General features: G+C 38.6%; 2 protein-coding genes across 3 annotated transcripts in view; both read right to left on the bottom strand.

Moving 5' to 3' along the window:
- Positions 1 to 10,681, bottom strand: part of cdk21 (cyclin-dependent kinase 21) — a 49,052-nt gene extending 38,371 nt beyond the window's left edge. For both annotated transcript variants that reach the window (XM_079646534.1, XM_079646533.1), the window contains exons 1-3: positions 10,528 to 10,681; positions 8,435 to 8,667; positions 7,701 to 7,833 (exon numbers count right to left, since the gene is read on the bottom strand). In XM_079646534.1, the coding sequence (XP_079502660.1) occupies positions 7,701 to 7,833; positions 8,435 to 8,664 (363 nt within the window). In that variant the 5' untranslated portion in view covers positions 8,665 to 8,667; positions 10,528 to 10,681. The remainder of the gene's footprint in view (positions 1 to 7,700; positions 7,834 to 8,434; positions 8,668 to 10,527) is intronic.
- A 303-nt stretch (positions 10,682 to 10,984) lies between these two features.
- Positions 10,985 to 19,987, bottom strand: retsat.2 (retinol saturase, tandem duplicate 2). Its single transcript, XM_079646530.1, has 11 exons — positions 19,738 to 19,987; positions 16,905 to 17,087; positions 16,506 to 16,747; positions 14,822 to 15,023; positions 14,538 to 14,735; positions 14,325 to 14,444; positions 13,068 to 13,206; positions 12,551 to 12,660; positions 12,084 to 12,253; positions 11,711 to 11,870; positions 10,985 to 11,622 (listed from the first exon to the last, which is right to left on the bottom strand). Exons 1-11 carry the CDS (start codon positions 19,895 to 19,897, stop codon positions 11,480 to 11,482), a joined length of 1,827 nt encoding a protein of 608 aa, XP_079502656.1. The 5' UTR covers positions 19,898 to 19,987; the 3' UTR covers positions 10,985 to 11,479.
- Positions 19,988 to 20,310: the final 323 nt, after the last annotated feature.

Raw genomic sequence — 20,310 nt, forward strand, 5'->3', positions numbered from 1 at the left:
TGGATTTTAGTATACCATTGAATAATGACTGAATACATAAGCTTAAGCAGCAAAACATTGTTTATTCTTTTCAAGGTGGTACTTAACCAAGACCTACAGAAAAGTGCAATTTTTGCCATAAAGTGTAGCAATAGCATATTTAGGAATATAGTACATTTCAGAGATTCAGGTAGCCTATAGGTAGGTAGACCTTCTGTAAACTATAACACTTTGTTTTTTAAGTAAAACGGAATACTTTCAAGTACATTCAGAACATTGGAAACCCTGACTATTAGAAAACATCTCTCTGATGCTTCAGAGGCCATAACAGACTTTGTTGATTTACCAACAGTTGATTTAAAAATGGGTGTGGGTCCTTGTACTCCGAGTCGGGCTAACGTCCACGCTAGCTTCCACGCTAGCTGCTATATGTTTTGCATTGAGGTGATACTTGAGGCTTGATGTGCTGCGGTGATATGCGAATTCTTTTATTTTTTTGCATAATTTGCAAACCACCGTGCTCTTATTGACGCTTCCATCGGTCCGTTTTTTAAAACAAAATATCCCATCCACGGGGCCAACCAAAGCGGTCTCATCAGCTTCTTCGTTCACGTTTGACTATTGTTCACTGTGGTTTGTTGTTGTCTGAAGTCATGAACGTTAGTTGGTGCTCCAGTATAATCGGTACCCCTGAAACTCATCCAGTGAGAAACGTTCCGCGGTGCAAAAATAAGTGCGATTAAAATGCGTAATTTTTTTTAACGCGTTAATTTTTGTGTAATTAATTCATCTTAATTAACGCGTTAAAGTCCCGGCCCTAATTTCTATTAATCCTTTTCGGCCTTTCGGCATTCGGTTTTCGGCCAACTGTTTCCTATTTTCGGTATAGGTTTCGGCCAAGAATCTCCCATTTGGTACACCCCTAGCACAAACAGCACACCTTAAAAGAACCAGACTGGAACTCTATCAAAATGTAACTGGGCTACTAAAAGAATTAGAGAGGCAACATAAAAATACAAATGACCCAGAGACACTTAGGAAGGTTAAGGACATTAGAGGGAAGTAGAAAATATATTATTAATAGAGGTGGAGAAGAAAGCTAGGTTTGTAAAGCAGGCATATTATGAAGGTGGGCCCAAAGCAAATAGATTATTGGCTAGAAAGATAATGGCACAACAAACATTAAACACTATACATAAGATTAGGAATCCTAAAACCAAGAGAGCCGGAGGAAATAGAGAGAGCATTTGAGGATTTTTATAGGACACTATACACACAACCAACTGCAGCAGAGGAAGAGAGTATGAAGGCATTTTTAGAGGGGCTGGACCTACCATCGATAGGAGAAGAACAGAATAGGTTATTGAACTCAGATATTACAGAAAAAGAGATGGGGGATGCAATTAGTAGAATGAAAAATAGCAAGTCACCAGGCAGCGACGGGCTGCCTGGTGACTCAGAATTAAGCCCCTTACTGTTGGCATCATTTAAATATACTATGAAAGAGAGGTCGACAAGACAAGGCTGCTGTCTCTCCCCAACACTTTTTGATATCTTCATCGAACCATTGGCCCAAGCAATTAGGCAGAACCAGAATATAAAGGGGGTTGAGGCAGGAGGTTTAGAACACAAATTGGGACTATTTGCGGACGACTTGATAGCATACATGGGGCAACCAGACGTGGGATACTGATGGATTTACTGGAGGAATATGGACAATACTCAGGGTACAAACTAAACGTGACAAAGACACAGATTTTAGCACTAAACTACACACCAACACCAGAGATCAAAGAGAAATACAGAATTAGATGGGACATGGATACAATTAAATATTTAGGGGTTAACATCACAAAAGGGTTAGACAAATTATACAATGAAAATTATACGCAGATCAATCAGAACATCAAGAGGGATTTATGTAGGTGGACAATACAGACCTTAGACCTTAGTTCAAGGATTGAAATAGTTAAAATGAATATACTGCCTAGGCTACTGTACCTTTACCAATCACTACCTATATCTATTCCACAAAGTCAATTTATGGAATGGGATAAATGGATTTCAAGGTTTATTTGGGGGGGGGGGGAAGGCCCAGGATTAGGCTTGCGACACTGCAGCTACCCAAAGGGAGAGGAGGATTGGCAGTGCCGAGTTTACAGGATTATTATTATGCAGCACAAATCAGAACAGTGGCATGCTGGTGTAATATGGAATACGTAGATAAATGGAAGGACATCGAAACAAATGGGGAAAACTACCAGATTCAAAAACTACTCGGGGATAAAGAATTATTCAGGACACAGGAAAACATATTAGACCCAATCACAAAATTCACTTTAAACAATTGGAACACGATAATAAAGAGATACAAAATAGGAAAACAGACAAAGATTTTGAGATTGATAACAAATGATAATAAATTCCAGCCGGGAAAATAAGATGCAGGTTTTAAACGATGGGCCCGAGGGGGCATCACAGTAATGTGTAGGATGGTCGAAAAAGGGGAAATGCAGAGTTTTCAATATCTCAGAGATAAGTTCGATCTGGAAAGAGGTGACCATTTTAGATACTTACAGGTGAGAGACTATTATATAAAAGAAATAAAAATGGATAAAAACACTAAACAAAATGGGGTAATTAAGGTCATGATTGAAGCATATCAAGGGAAGAAAGGCAGGGTGATTTCAGCTCTATATCAAGATCTGTTGGAGAGTAGGGGGAATTCAACTCCATATATGAAAGAAAAGTGGGAGAAAGAACTCGGGATTGATATGACAGAGGAAGAATGGTATAATGTATGTAGAGTGCAACATTAAACTACTGGGTCAAGGGTATGGAGGGAGTTTGGCTGGAAAAGCATAATCAGATACTTCATAACCCCAAAGATAAAAGGGAGGTATGCCCCGGAACAGAACGCATGTTGGAGGCAATGCGGCGAGGTGGGGGCAGACCACACACACATTTTTTTTAAATGCCAAAAGATGAAGGGATACTGGGAGGAAGTGTGGGAAGTATTGAAGGGGATATTAGGTTATGAGGTTCCTAAGACCGGCCTGATGTTATACTTGAGGAATCTGGTGCAGGAAAACACACAGGGTGGGGACAGATACCTGATTAAGGTGCTGCTTGCTGCCAGCAAGAAAACAATTACCAGAGCATGGTAAAAAGCAGATCCACCTACAAAGGAGCAATGGCTGGGAGTAGGGCTGGGCGATATGGTCTCTAAATGATATCGCGATATTTACTGACTATATCGTGATATACGATATATATCGCGATATTCTGAAATGTCCTCTAAAACACATACATTTTTTAAATTTAACCCCTTGATGTTTACAGTCACGCCAGTATGATGATTCTAGTAGTCCCTGCAACATATGTCTGCATTACAAAAATCGACTAATAATGAAGAAAATTAACACATTTGTTGCAATAGTAATTTATGCACTAACTACATTACTACTTGTACTACAACATTTGAATAATCAGTTCTTCCTCATTTTCCTCAATTGTTCATATTTGGTTTATTAAAATAATGATATTGTGGTCAATGTTCAAAAATGTCTGCTATTATTATGAGTAGTATTATTATTATTATTAGTATAATGCGCTTTCTGTCTTCCTGTCATTATCAGGAGTTAGACATGTAATGGCTATGTATTAGATTAGATTAGAACCTTCATTCTCCTAAACTGCTGGGACATTTCCCTATAGCCAATACGTTTTATATTGTCTACTCTTTACTTACTTGTCAGCATAGGTCGGCATTGATGTACAGAGCCGACAGAAGACCTTGTTTATATTGGCATCATATTGAGAGGTGCAGTGACGCGTCCTAAAACCAGGAAGTAAGCTGCTGGTTCCCTCGACAAAAAAGCAATGGGATTTCTCCATAGGGTTTTGGAAAATAGCTGGAAATAAGGTCTGTGGAAAACAAACCTGTTTGATAAATGCACGTTTTGTTCAGCCGGATAATATCCACATGTCTACCCTACTTTTATAATTTTCGAATCATAAATCTAATCGATAGATTATAAAAGGGTTTTAGGACGCGTCACTGCACCACTAGAAAACAACTCCATCGATCAAGCTGGCTGAAACTTTCTCTCCCTCTCCTTCTCATGCTACCTGTCACTCTTCTTTAACTCCTCCGGTGACTTTCTTTTATTTGAAGATAGTTTTTTGCCCGGCGCTGACGGGCAAACGGGAGCCTGCTCGCGCTGGCTCCGCAGCAAACAGCTGTTTGCTTTTCACCCAACAACGACAACCGCCTCACGAAACGCTATGTTGTAGCGTTAATAAACGAAAAAATGTAACAACATTGCTTGTCAAAGTACCTATACCACTGGACAATTTTTTTTTTTTTAAGCAATATTTTTAGTGGCCCGAGCGGGCAAGTGGAAAGTACGTTATGCTGGCCCGGGGTGTCTAAATAGTGCTTCCGAGCCAGCGGGCCATTTATAATGTCGAGCCCTGCTCTCTCTCACTGTGCATGTGTGTAATGTTTGTGTGCAAGTTAGACGGGGCCTGCGTGTGTGCCTGCGTGTGTGAATGTGTCTATTAGGGAGAAAGGAAAGCTCTTTTTGGCCGCGGCGGGAAATTGATTTGACAACATAAAACTCGATGTTCACGATGTGGTCATTTACGACATCGCATGTAGTGCAATCCACGATGTATCGTGTAAACTCAATATATCGCCCAGCCCTAGCTGGGAGTAGTACAGGAAATATTTGATATGGAGAGATTCACACACATATTGAGGGTCCAGGAAGGGAAATTTGAGTCCAAATGGGAAAAATGGGATGAATATAAAAGAAAAATGAACGACACCACAAATTGAGAGTTGGAACCAGACCATGATGTTGCATTAAAATAGGATAGAAAGCTTCCATGTCACTGTTTGCTTGTTTTTATTATTATTTGTATTTTCTTTGTTCTTCTTCAATGGGTCTCTAATTCAATTGTATACTGAACTATATGTGGTTTTGTATGTTTATAAGAATGTCAATAAAATAAAAAAAAGATATGAATGAACAACACAAATAAAATAAGTTACATTCATTTGTTATTGGCTATGGTAGGTTATTGGTTATGTTCACATACTTATTTGATTACATCCACTTGTCTAAGATGACAACAGAGACTTTCGACCCAAAACCAGCTGTTGACTTGTGGATACAAGCAGCTAATCGCAGACTCAACATGAGAGAAAGTAGTAGGCCTACATCATCAGCTACCATGTCTGACAGAGAGGAAGACAGTGAGGAGAACAGTCAGGAGGGTAGTGATCACAGCTTATAGGATTACTGGTCGTGCTAATGTGGTAGTGCCGTGTGTCCGGCAAATAAAGTCAAGAGCCCCTCAAAAGTTACGGTTTATTTCATTTTAAGGATGAGCACCAAGCAACATCTGCAGGTTCTCCTTTGAGAACCAGGGCAAAGAAGTTATGTGCACCCCTGATTATATCACTCAAAATGTATACCGTGTAAATTATGTGAGACAGGGTTCCTATAATCTTTTCAATATTTAATAATATTCCGTCTGTCATATATTTATATATGTATATTTTATATATATATATACGTGTATATATAATAATTGTAATAATTGTAATAATTGTAAGTCGCTTTGGATAAAAGCGTCAGCTAAATTAAATGTAATGTAATACCGTGTTAAATTCAACATGTATATGCCTTGTTTATTTCAACAACAAGAACAAGAAACGGTATCCATCTTCTTTGTTTGTTGTTGAGTGTGTGAAAGAACATTATATCACAAGATGGATGCCGTCGTGTTATTGTCACGTGTGTGAAATTACTATAGATGAATACACTCTTACACCAAATAAATAACAAAAATATAAAAACAGATGAATACTCTTATACCAAATAAATAAGTAATAGATACAGAGAGATTACATACCTTTCCGGTGACGGAGGTTCATAATCAGAGTCATTACTTTCCCCTTTATGCGTGACGAGATCAACATCTTCCGACGGAGAGTCCTGAAATACGATGTCCAATGCCTCCTCGATGGACAAAAAAGTCTTCTTTCTGGCTGCCATTGTTACAATGAAGACAAAGAAAACAAATCCTGCTGTTTCGCTGATTGATCTGCCGTTCTCTGCTCTCCTGTCGCCGCGGGACATGCTATGCTATGCTATACTATACTATGCTGCGTAAAAAGAGTCGGCGTGTGTGTAAACCAGCTATACTGCCTTTATTTATACTTACGCAAGATCCTATCTCTGGAACCCATTGCTAGATTTTGGTGATTGACACCTTTTTTGAATCGTTAGAGCCAATCGAATCGAGTGGCAGTTTCAAAATATGTAAATACGTTACGGCGGAGGGGGAGCTATGCGTAAACTGCATCTCCCGCAGCTGAAGCCACGGACTGTTAATCGTTGGACCTACTCTTCTGCCGTGAATTAAAGGATTGACTATCAGTAATCATTTTAAAGTGACAAGAGACATTGGATTAACCTTGAGCAGTGATTTTATTCCTTTGAACACAACTTTTGATCACAAAACAGCCAAGGTAAGATCTAATTATTGTCATGGATTTGAAAACTGATATTGTTTACTTGCTATGTTCTGGCTGCTAGCTCGGTTAATGTTGTGCCTGTAGTGATGGGGTGTATACCCATGAAATCTGTGGAATCTCAGCTTTCAGAAGATGTATTGTTTGTGCAGAAAGTATGAATTATAAATGATCGTTTTTGTGAGTTATGAGCAGAAATAGCAATTGCCCGTTGTTGCCATGGGCTCATTTAGAGGCTTCTTGTGAGACTTCTTTTTCGAAAAACTTTTTCTTTTTTCGTATAGTCAGTTAGCCAATTTTCCTCCGGTCAGATGGGTATGGAATATTAATAGTTTCATGAATGACACTTCAGATATAGCACTGTTGCTACATATATAGCATTTTTGGACCCGAGCTCGGGTCTGTGGGGCTTAAGAGGTTAAGAGATGTGTCTGAATGCATACATCTCCGTATCTCAAATGTATTTCCCATAATTTGTTCACTTGTGCACTCAGGGGATTATCATTAACTTGTGAAGTCAGGATGTGTTATAAAACCAGCATGTTTAGCTTATGTTAACATTCAAGTTGTCATCTGTTATTGGTAAGTACTTCACTCTGGGATTGGGTGGAAATTGGAATTTCTGGGCTTACTTCTGCTTTTTCAGGTTGTAGGTGTTTTATGTTTATGCTGTTAAAACAGGGAATGCCAGTTGTGCAAGTTAACAAGGAACACCTGAACACACCAATAGCTTTCTTCCCTGAGGCACGGGCTGAAAAGGTATAGTTGTGCTAGATCCTGAACAAACATGTATCCCTACGTTGTTGCACAGTGTGTAAGTGTGTTCAATAGAATTTGATCATGGTTGATGGAAGTCACTTCTTGATATATTTGACCAGAAGAATCATTGGAGTATACCTTCCACAAATGCAATTTAGCTACACAAAAGAGATAATTCATCTTTACAGATGGCCCAAATCTAGGGAAGAAGATGGTGGGAAAATGTTAATCCTGTGTCTTAGTGTAGAGCCTGTTTTTTTTTTCCTATTTTCCACCAGATTGAGCCATTATCTTATGTGTATTATGTTAATTCTGTTTTAACTAGGTTCTTGCTGCTGTTCTCTAGCATTGCAGTAATGCACAATATTTTTAAACATGTGGCTATACAATGCTAAGACAGGTGGTGAGTTGACACCTGAATACAGTCATGGCTCAGTCCAGAAGCAGGAACTTTGGAGAGGTAGGTGGAAAGGTCCTGGTCGATGTATTCCAACACCAGAGTGAGATCCAGGCTCCTACCCACTGGTATGGCAGATGCATCCAAAAGCCTGGGCATATAAATGAACAGGGGATTACACATTTAACAACAGCAGCAGCAACAACAACAACAATAGAAAGGCAATGCTTGTGATTATAACCTATACTATTTGGTCTAGATTGCACGTGTTTAAATGTTGACCCTTATGTAACTACTTTCTTTTTTTGGAATAAAAGTATTTGATTGTTGTAGTACCTGAATGTGGAGCCACATATTCTTTTTAACTAATTTGAACTTATGCTATATATACTAATACTACTTATTATCATTGTTACCGTTACTGTTACCGATATTTGTAAATGCACAATGAGGGTTGTGATTCATTTTGCTGTAGCCTACTTTTTGCAAAGTCAACAAAAGAGTTCTATTCTCTAATTGAGATGCCTTACAATACTGGGTTCAAGTACAATACTGGGTACAAATATATAACATCACATTATATTATATAAGCATATCATATGTTTTCTATTTAAAAGGGTGTCGGATAAATGTAGAGAACAAAATATTTTACTCTGACAGGTAGAGGTGTATACGCACACAATACAAATACTCAAGTAAAGTGTAAGTCAGTCTAAACTGTATTTAGCATTGTATGCCAAACATAAACTTACTGGACTATGTTGGGATGGTTCAACTGCTTCATTTGACGCAGCAGCGCAACCTCGCGGATCATGAAGGCAGGGATCCCGATCTCGAACGTGTCCCTGCGGACGTTGAATTTCTTCACCGCCAGGAAGCGCTGCTTCTCCCCCAGCTCTCTGGCTTTATACACCTTACCGTAGGAGCCTTCTCCAACTTCTGCCAGGAGCTCGTAGCACAAAGGCTTGGTGCGGATGTCCATGGCCTTTCAGATACAGTATAAATAAACCTAAACTTTCTAAATAAATGTCTATTATTGTACATACTTCTGATAATTGTGTATATAACTGACTGTTTTGCACTCCGGTTAGACCCTCCTTAATTTCGTTACACTGTGCCAGGGCTGCCAACAAGCGTGAGAGTCACGCAATTAACCCATATCTCACGCACTCACGCCACACGCTTTCCTCACGCTAAATTTTTGTCCAAAATAAATGGATAGGATTCGCTCCTTGCTACGAGAGACCCGGGTTCGAGACCTCTCTCACACAGTCCATATTTTAAGTTGATTATATTACAGTTTTATTCATTTTGGAATTATTAAATATAAAACACATAATTTGTGTGATTATAAATAATAATAATTTATTATAATTAATTGAAGGAACAGCAAACCGAGCGGTCTACGAAATGAGACGGTCTTCTGGCTTAGTTCAGTAAAGTTGGAACGATATTGGGAGATTCTGATTTCACGGATCAATAACTCATGAACAAAACGTTATTCAGACACAAATGACGTCTCCTAACTACCGTGGTAAGGTTGACAACGAACTACAATCACATTTTGTTCAAAAAAAGCCAATATGCGCCGTCCTCCGAGCTGGACACATTACATTGGTCTCTATCCGCAGCCGGAGAAGAAACGAGTGCTCAGGGACCGTCTGCAAAGTGCAACTCCGAAAAAAGTGAATACGATAATATTCAATCACTATTATACAGCTTATTACTACCAAACTCAGTACACACATCAATAGTCTCCTGGTGGTCATACTACAGCAGAGTTTTGAAGAATATGCTTTTGATTAATTTGGGGGAATATTTATAATGTAAAATCTTCAATAAATATGGCATCATCTTAAATAACTTTACTATTATACAGTATATTTCTACCAAACTCAGTATTTGCATTATTGTTGTTAGCATCTGGTTAGCTAGCTGCGCTAACGGATAGAAGCTGTTTCTCAAACAATGAGAAGGAGAGCTCTGTCCTGTCTGACTGAGAGAGATAACTACATCTCAGTGAGGTAAGGGACTCTGTTTAGATAGTTAACTTTAGTCTAGTTATCTCAGTGGGTCTTAAACGTTTTGGTCACCATTTATGAGAATAAATGAAAAACAGTTATGAAATACTATGACAGTAAAACAAGAATACAGCTTAAAAGGGGAGTGATTTGTAAAATATCCATAAAGAAAAAGAAAATCTCTTTACAGTGCTGTTTCATATGGGTGTTGAGAGATGTATCCTTAAATTCATTTTGCTCACAAAATGCACCAGGTTGATGCATTTAACTTCAATATTTAAAATAAAATCCCCCCCCACACTTATAAAATAGCACTTTACCTCTGCTTAGACCTATATGCCATTTTATATGCTGTGAGATTATTATCGAGCCTTCATTGTAAGAGTCGCGGGTACACTGTGTATGTGCGTATTCCACTGGAGCGCCCGGTACATTAATGGGAAACTCTAGTTCGTACATGTTCAATACATTTGTAACACTGTACACTTGAACGCAAAAAAAATCTCACTCCAAGCTGAACTCAAATGTTGGCAGCCCTGCACTGTGTTTGCATTTTTGTAATGACAATAAAGTAATCTAATCTAATCTATTAAAAGGATCAAAAAAGTTAAACATGTTGCATTTAGCTTAGCTGCTCGCAACACGTTTTTCAAGTCATAGTAAGCTAGCTAACTTAACTCGTCTCTAAAAGTGAGGTTTGCAAGTTAGCTAGTAGGTCAAATGTTTATAAACACCACAGCAGCGAACCACAAGTAAAAACAATATAAATTATATACAAACAAGCTTTTAATGTCGCTTGTTGATACAATATCTGCTGCTTTTACCTTTTCTCAGACTGCAGACCGCTCCCCTCCATGTGGCCGCCTGCAGGGAAATGTCGATGCACATCTGCTGCATGCTGAATGCAGCATTATAAATTCACCCAATCAGATAGCTCAAAATTTACATTTTGTTAAGGCCACTTCCTACACGTGCTCCCTGCTGCTGTCAAAGTCAGTGTAAACTAGTGCTGCGTTCACCTTCACTGCACATTAATAACAAATACACTTATAAAGTCCTGTTTGTGAGGAGGGTGGTTTCCAGATAACAGAAAAAAACAGCATGGCAGGTTTTTTATGACAACGACAATAACCGTGCTTTGTAGTCAATGGGACGTTCACAAATATGTTAGTTCATGTCTTTGTTATTAGCAGGAACGTGAATTGCTAATAATATTGACAGGTTTCAAAATATAAATAATGGATTTAGAAATGAATACAACAAAGACCAAACCACAACAAATTAATAGTAAATACCCTTTTAATATTAAAGAGGGCAGAAGCTTTGTAAACATGTTACAAACTGCAAAACCATCAGTCAGTGTTTATACTCAGAGCAAACTAAAAAGGCAGTTTAGAATAAAATATCACACAATAAGCTGCATATTATTTCAAACTTTGGTTTGCATAAATAATTGAGGTCTTGTTAGCTCTGATAAGGCAGGTTGGCTGTTGAAACATTGCAAATCTTACATTACACACAATGTATAAAATTGGAGGTATTCAAACATGAATTATTGTAGGTAGGCTAAGCATATTTGTTAAGCGTTAGCACAGCTAAGTGTTGATCTGTCGGGTTGGAAAACTCATCTTTCCACTTTTCTTTCATTTGTTCAATGTTATGTGGAAGTCTTTTTTCTAGGGCGCATAAAACAAAAGTTTTTTTTGTGAGTGAGGGGTTAGCTCAGTTACTGAATAATTACAGTATAACCGCACTCAGCTGAATACGTTCAGGCAGTTAATCTTCTTTCGATTTGGCATATTTAATTTTCTTTGCCAAAGAAATGGCATCCAGATGGAGGTTGCGGTTGAGAATGACGGAGCCGCAGGTGAGAGCTCCTGCAAGAGCGCCAGCAAAGCCACACAGAAACACATCCTGACCTGCAACACAAAATGGGATGATACTGTAAAGTGTTGTGAGGAATTACAAGTGACCTCTGATGATACTGTGCTGCACGGATGGGCTCACCTGTCAGATAGAGGTTCTTCAGAGGAGTTTGAGGTCGCACTGTAGCGTTGAGTTCAGGGCTGAATCGGGCGATGCCGTGATCCGCTCCGTAGATTTCACCCTTGGGGGCTCCGATGTAGTGTGTGTTTGTAATGGGAGTGCCAGCATCGATGTACTCAATCTATAACAAAAGAAAACAGGCATATGAATACCTAGTTTCAGACAATGGTGGTGTTATAATTAGGAAAAAAATAATAATAATACTTTAAAGTAAAAACTTCTACAGACAAATTGTAGAAGTGCATACTGTACCAAAGAGAGTGACAGCCTACAGAAAATATCATTTGCAATAATCTCCATAATATATAAAAAGGGACAGATTCATAAAACATACCTTGTCTCTGGTTATCTTGGGGAAGATATCCATCAGCACCTCCAGAATCGAGTCAATGAATATCTGTTTCAGCTCTTTGTATTCAGGCGCTCTGTTGCTCACTTTGTCATCCTTCCACTCTTCAAACCACTCGTACTTTGCAAAACTGACCAGACTCAAGGTGGACTTCCCTAATGTGAGGAAAGAAATTAGAGAATATTTGACTATACCAGAGAATTGTAAAGCATTGGAAATTAATAAATAGTGTGTCAATGTGTTCGCAATAATCAAAAATGTTACAAATCTTATCGCTCTTTTAACTAAATGGATCAGGGTTGGTTTTAATGACACTATGAAACAACAATAAGTGAGTTCTGATTAAAAATATATTTTGTTTTATACATCAATCATTCTGAATCTTGCATTAACATAGTTTCACTGTAAACACGGAAAAACTGACACACTGCATCACGTCACAGCCTCTGTACCTGGTGATCTTTCCTCCCAGGTCGAATCTTTAGCCGATGGAGAGGCAACAAACAGAAGTGGTACACTTTTAGCTGACTCTTCCCTCTTTCCATTCAAATATTTCTCCGTCCTGTAAAGGAAATGATGTAGTTCTGAAGTGGTGAATTCACAGATACAAAATAGCTGAAGTAGACTTATTCCGTTCTTACTTTAAATATCTAAATGAAGATATATTCTAATAGTAAAGAAAGTACAAGTATTTACAGTGACTTAAATCTCCATGTGTTGTATATCTTCATGTTTCTTTCAGACCGTGTTTTACATCAGATCAAAGTCCATGTGAAGTTTTAGAAAAAAGAAATTAGGGATTTTGAGATGTAGTTTGTGTTAAAGTTGCCATGAATTCAAAAACTAAATAAAATACTGTCCTTACAAACTAAATAAAATAGAAGCTTTTAAGTTGCCAGATCTGTGTTTGGCTATTCCTCAAAATTATTACAATGAAAATCAAAAGATAAAAGAAGAAGGTCAACATACAGTTCATCAAAATTGTTCTCGGTAAAGATCCAGTAGTTGTCTGCCTTGAGGCCCAGATCCTCCTTAGTTCCTTCAAGACCCAGAAAAATACTCAGGCCTCCTTCACCGTTCTTCATCATGCCCAGCTGCTGTTGGATGGCTGGATGAAAGGATCAGATTAGATTCAACTTTATTGACATTGCACAATAATGCAGTTTGCATCTAATCATGAAGTTCACCGAGTAGATAAGCTGCAGGTGAGGTTACATTACATACACTAGTGTGGGTTACAGTATACTGTAGAAAGAAAAAGTGCTGGCAGGTTATATTTACAGATAAGGAGCAGGGTTTTAAAACATAGGAGATCCACATCATACAGTACAACTTTATCAACAGCTCAAAGATAAGTAACATAAAAATGCTATCTATATGTGGGAAGGATTGTTACCATACAATTTTGAGCCAGTAGGAACAAAGTGCCCTGAGCAGGGAAATACTTATTTGGAGAAAAACGCCATTGCAGGGATGGGAAAACAATTTATTTTATGTAATTTTTGCTGTCCGATATTATGGAATACGCTCCAGGAGCATTGCCGAGACAGTAATAGGTCCAATAGTGCAATAAATGTACTATATGAATGTAATAAGGAATTCTCCTACTTTTATTCAACTTCAAAATCAGTGGTGTAGGCTATGCTGACCATACATTTTTGTATTTCCTATATGTAAACTAGCTGGGCTAGCTTATTTTAAATGATCAATTACACAATTTGGATAACATAAGCAATTGATTAAATTTAATGTAATAACTTGATAGCTAATTAACACATTCCACAACAGCATACAGATCATACAGACGGTCTGAAATCTGCTGCAAAATGAAACAAATCTCACCGTACTTTGCAAACTCCGCAAAAAAATATTAAAATGGTAAATGTTTAAGAATGAATTACCTTACGCTTGACTTGCATGCACAGAGCTAGATGGAAACAAGTCATTGAGTAAGGGGAGAAAACTGAACCATACTTTTTGCAGCTCACACTGAAATTATTGCTCAACTTATGAGCAATAAAAATGTGCTGCTATTCTCGATTTTATGTCATTTGAATTGAGTCATTTGGGATTTTTGGCAGACCAAAAAAAGAAAGTATATATTGATGTTGTCACCTTGGCATTTTCTAGACTAAAGGATTAACTGATAATAAAACAATCATCATTAATGAATAAATATTAAGTAGAAACTGAAAATAATCATTAGTTGAAGCATGTATTCCCTACCTGGCATGGCCTGGAGCTCTTTGGGCAGCAGCTTCTCGTAGGTGTTGAAGATGCCAGCATTAGAGATAACCATGGGGGCGCGGATATGTATTTCCTCCTGGCCTTTCATGACGCTCACACCTAAAAGCATGAAAAAAAACAGCAGTGAATATCTGATCAGCTGGAGCTGCGTGCTGGGATTTTGTATTGAAACACTCAGGAAATCACACCCACCATAAGCCTCCTTGGCGTCATTGAAAAGGATGCGGTTGACTGGAGCTCGGACTAGAACCGCACCACCAGCCTTCTCAATGATGGGGATCATGTGGTAGGCAATTTCACTGGCTCCGCCTTTTGGGTACCAGGCACCGTTCAGGTAGTGAGTGAACAGCAGGCTGTGCATAGAGAAACTGGTATCTTTTGGCATGTTACCTGCAGGTCAGAGAAATAAACAAAGGCCATAAGCAGAATACTAAAGAATACATCTATTAAGCCATTAGGACTGTGGCTTGGCCTACCATAGGTGCCATAGCTGTAGGTGAAGACGGCCCTGAGATCCTGATTCTCTGTCAGTTCATTGACGACTTCTGTTAGGCTGCGGGAGGCCATTTTGAAGAAGTAAGACAGACGTTTGGCCAGACCGGTGTAGACCAGGAACTTTGCCAGGAAGGCAGGGCAGATCTTCAACATAGCGAGGAGCCAAATGCCCCGCCCAACTTTCTGAAGACAGAACACACAAGACACACAGATGAGGGCTGGACTGACACACACTTATACCTGAGTGCAATCATAATAGTCTGTTTCTGTATGATTGATTGATTGAATGATTGCATTAATGGTTATTCAGACAAAAACTAAAGTGTCCAAAGGTAAACATGTTAGATTAAAAATTCTTATTTCCAACATGGGATTTTAGAAGAAAAGACAAGCACAAGACATTTAACAAAAAACAAACCAATCAGACCAAGCAGACAAGAAGTTAAGAAAATACAATTGATATACACTGTATGTATTTTGTTGTGTGAAAATGGTTAGAATGGACCTTTTAGTCTGACCAAAACGCATCACAAAGTTGGTTATTGTATAGTGTCCAAAAACGTGGGAGGTCACAGTGACCTTTACCATGGAGTAACATTTGTGCCAAAGATTTTAAAGAATTTCTATTACAAACCCGAAAACATTTTCCAGGCTATGGCTGTTGCTGTCGGCCAAGCATAAGAAGAAGTAAAAAGTTGTACAAAATTGAAGGTACCACTTTACAATAAGACTACCCTTGTAAAAGGGTTTACAAATAGTTTGTAATTCATTTATTAATTAGGTTGTGAACACTTTATAAATCATTAATAAGCTTTTATAAGACATGAGATAAACAGGGCAACCGTGACCGGTTGCTTGCCAAATAGTGAGCCCACATTTATCTGTACTACTAAGCCTTATTAGAAATGGTAGTAACTCATTAATAAATGGGAATGTGTTTTACACTTTACAATAAGGCTCCCTTTTGGCAGTTATAAATATTAGTAACTCATAAATAAATGGTCATAAAGAGATGCCAAGAAACATCAAGATGGATGGGGGAGATTCAACTCGGTGAACAACAGATACCAAGGATGCTGGCTGATGAAGAACACCAAGTAAGTTAGTGCCAATATAAGGCTTATCCATCTTGCCAAATAGTGAGCCTGTGTTGATGTATGAAAACTATGTTAGAACTGGTTTATAAATGGTTCTTAATGATTAATAAAGTGTTTAGAACCTAATTAATAACCTAATTATAAACCCTTTATGAATCCTTTATAAGGGTAGTCTTATTGTAAAGTGGTACCAAATTGACAGATAAGATAAAGAAAAGAAAGTGACAAGCCTTTTTCATCTGTCTGGCAAAGCAAAACACTGTTGCAACTCAGTCTGCAATATCGCAGAGAGTTACTCTGACCTTTGATTTACTAACCCTTGAGCCCCTGAAAAATATCAGTGATGACACCACAACATGATAATGAAGCCTTTTTTTGTTAAAGTACAGTTTATAATCACAAGTTCACTGGGGGAAAAGGCATTGAAATGGCTAGAATATCACTGAAAGATATTTGACTCTAAATGTCTCTATATCTGGATCAAGTTGTTGTATTGCATCTGCATGTAGTCAATATTCTGTACGATTACTTTAAACCACCCAATGACAAACTGTAAAGCAAAACAAACCTTGCACAGTTTGATGTAATCGTCGATGGCCTTCTCCTCTCCAGGGAAGCACTTTTTCAGCTCCTCTGGGAAGCGGGTCCTGCCACTGTAGATGGGATAGCTGCGGCGGTTCTCTGGAGGTCCCAGCACGACCTGATCATAAGGGTTGTCCAGAGGCTCCCACTGCAGCTGTCCGTCAGTCATGTTGTCCAGCATGCAGCGGAACGGCTTGTGTTCCTGCAGGTCCCCGATGTAGTGGATTCCTGCGGGAGGAAGAGCAGAGAACAATGCAAGTTAACATTTTAGTTTTGCAATATTCAGAAATATACAGAAAATGATCCCCTCATCTTATAAATGTGCACAACTATCAATTTTTTTAAGGTGTGAGATTTTAATGAGAAGAAGAGCCATTGTTCTCACCAACATCAAACTCAAAGCCCTTCTCAGTGAACGTGTGGCAGCATCCTCCAGACCGGTCATGCTGCTCCAGCACCAGGACCTTCTTTCCAACTTTGGCCATCAGCACTGCAAGCCCAAGCCCACCGATCCCACTGCCGATGATGACCGCATCCAGGTTTTCAGGTACTTTACTGGGCAAAAATCCTAAAGAAGTTGCACAAATGGCAAAATAACCAAAAGATCTGAGGAATTTCAGAGGAGAACGGCAAGGCAAGGTTTCACTGCGAGGCTCCACTAGCACACCCCCCCGTCGAAACAGAGGGCCTCATCATATAACGCCTCAAGTTGGCCAGGGACGGTGTTACAGTATAAGTTGAGTCATGACAACTGGCGACATTCTATTATTTTCGTCATAGGAATCCGGGGCGTGTACATTGAGGACCCATTGTTGATTTACCAGGAAATAAAAATCGTTTGTCGTCTTTTGCTATATCTGCCTTCCTAAGATCACTTTGCTGCACATTCAGTACTCGTATGTGAGGTTGTGGGTGAGAGGCCGATATCGTGACGCTTACAGGGAGGTATCGAACATTACAAAGTAGGTGACTGTGTGGATGCCTGTTCAAAACATTGCAAACTTCAATAAATCATTTAAATTATATATTTGTGTCCGACTTTCATTTGTTCATCGTTCTTAATGTGACATATAGTAGCTTTGATAGCTGTCCATACCTTCAGACAGCCTAAAAGTAAAACACAAGTTGTTTATTCACAGCCCGAACGCTCATCGAGATGACTGGATCAGTCATGACAACTTGTGATCAGCTCCGATTAAATTGTGATATCAATTCTGTAGCTAACCTCCAGGGAGCACGTTTATTTTAGGAAATACCTGTATCCCTCTCATCACAACAAGACTCTACACTGTGCAGGAAAAACAATTACATACATGAAAATAACCTTGATGCATGGGAATTAAACACACAAACTAACAGATAAATCATCAGAAGAAGGCAGAGAGGAAGTAAATAACAACAGGAACACGGAAGGCAGACAGAATTGCTTAGACACGGGTGTCACATGAAATTTAAAGGTTCTGGAAAGTTTCTTATTCAGCTTTAGCCTTTTTTATCTCATGAAGTCCCTAAGTGACACACACTGAACAGTCTGGGGTCATGGTCCTTGTCATTTGCTTTTGTCTTCCCATAACAACATGTCCAAGATGTCCATTTGTCAGGCTAAAACATGTGACAGAACTAGCTAGATTTGGAAAGGTTTTTTGTTGCTAAAGTTAATATTCAAGCCATTTAAGAATAAAAATGCTGACATGACATGTCATTTGTTAAACATTAAGCTGTCTTCGGCTCTTTTCTGCTGTAACAAATGTAAATGTCCCCTCTGTGGGACGAATAAAGGTATTCTGATTCTGATTACATTTAACCTGTTGTGGAAACATTTCTTGATGAAATTGATATGAAACAAATGCCATAAATATTGCTGTGACACATGGTGTCACATCGGGACTTTAACCCTAAACATTCACAGTAAACCCGGAGTGACATATATGCACAATTAGAAATATGATTATGGTCTGTTCAGTTAATTTAGCTGATTCAATTATATTTAGTTAACATATGCTTTATTCTTCAATTCATAGTATGTTCAAACAAATGCAAACCAAAACATCATCCTTGTTAATTAAGTTATAAATAAGAGTTACTTTACCATTAAAGGCCAGATATTTGACACTAGGGGGGTTACTTGTCAGAAATGTGTCTATTTAGTCTAAATGACGTTCCCCTTAATTTCCCCAAAAGTAGAAATGGGTCCGGGTTCTTATGGGTTAAACGTATAGGCTTAAAGGCATAATAGAACTACCGTATTATATGTATTCAACTTGTGCCCCGCTGGACTTACTTTTCTGTGGTTTACCGTTACTGTGACATATCAGTATAGCCACGGAAGATAGTTTGTTTGTTTAATTCCCATGCATCAAGGTTATTTTCATGTATGTAATTGTTTTTTCTACAGAATTGATATCACAATTTAATCGGAGCTGATCACAAGTTGTCATGACTGATCCAGTCATCTCGATGAGCGTTCGGGCTGTGAATAAACAACTTGTGTTTTACTTTTAGGCTGTCTGAAGGTATGGACAGCTATCAAAGCTACTATACGTCACATTAAGAACGATGAACAAATGAAAGTCGGACACAAATATATAATTTAAATGATTTATTGAAGTTTGCAATGTTTTGAACAGGCATCCACACAGTCACCTACTTTGTAATGTTCGATACCTCCCTGTAAGCGTCACGATATCGGCCTCTCACCCACAACCTCACATACGAGTACTGAATGTGCAGCAAAGTGATCTTAGGAAGGCAGATATAGCAAAAGATGAACGTAAACGACAAACGATGTTTCTTTTCTGGTAAATCAACAATGGGTCCTCAATGTACACGCCCCGGATTCCTATGACGAAAATAATAGAATGTCGCCAGTTGTCATGACTTATACTGCAACACCGTCCCTGGTTGACATCATCTCTAAAAGGAAGCAGCAAAGTGTTGCCAATGCTAAATTGAGCGGAAAACTGAATTTCATCGGATAAAATACTGAATGACAACTGATTGTGTGGAGTCTATGGTAAAATTCCCACTAAACATGTTGCCACAAATGTTCATTCCTGCACAACCACATTCTCTATTCTCAATAACATTGCCCTGCAGAGTCGAGGACAGAAACACAGAAAACATATGACTTTAAACAGTTTATAGAAGAACTTCACGTCAGTTTACAAACTTTTTGAACATACTGTAAAACGACCTTGGCAGTGTTGTAGCCTACTCACCCTGCTTCAGCACTTTATTCTTCTCTTTCCTGTTGTGAACCATCTTTTTCACTGGTTCACGAGTGTCCTTCTCAAAGGGGTTAGGCCCGGAGCTGCCGAAGACATATTTTAATACAAATATGACCAAAGCTACACAAAATATCACAACACTAAGCAACATCGTGCCGGTTGGTGAAACACTGTCCAGTGGGTGTTCAGTTCCGTGTTCACGCGTGTAAATCAGGTGTAAATACGGCCTGCTTGAGTGACAGGACATGCGGAATGATTCTGGACAATGAGAGCCTTTCTTTGGGACACGTCAGGCAGATTCAACCAATCAACGTGCAGTGCTGTGTGAGAGCGACTCCTCGTTTTAAAGGAAAAGCGAGACGACCTGTGTGCCTCAACTGTGTTACATAATGCGAAACAAAGGGGCTATGACCCCAGAGTAACTTGTGCAAAGAAGTGAACATAAACAAAAAACATTCTTATTTATACATTAAAAAAAACTATAAAAAAAGATAGCACTACGAATTATCTTCCTTAATACATTTAATGCCGTGTACCTATTTCATTTTTACAATTCACGTTTTT

The sequence above is a fragment of the Notothenia rossii genome, assembly GCF_949606895.1.
Source record: "Notothenia rossii genome assembly, chromosome: 8".
NCBI classification, from domain to species: domain Eukaryota; kingdom Metazoa; phylum Chordata; class Actinopteri; order Perciformes; family Nototheniidae; genus Notothenia; species Notothenia rossii.

Excerpts from the sequence above, each read along its gene's own strand:
- retsat.2 (XM_079646530.1), bottom strand. The coding sequence starts at position 19,897 with ATGTTGCTTAGTGTTGTGATATTTTGTGTAGCTTTGGTCATATTTGTA. Across the intron at positions 17,088-19,737 it reads GAATAAAGTGCTGAAGCAGG|GATTTTTGCCCAGTAAAGTA; the intron begins GTGAGTAGGCTA and ends CAACTTCTTTAG. Across the intron at positions 15,024-16,505 it reads ATTACATCAAACTGTGCAAG|AAAGTTGGGCGGGGCATTTG; the intron begins GTTTGTTTTGCT and ends TTCTGTCTTCAG.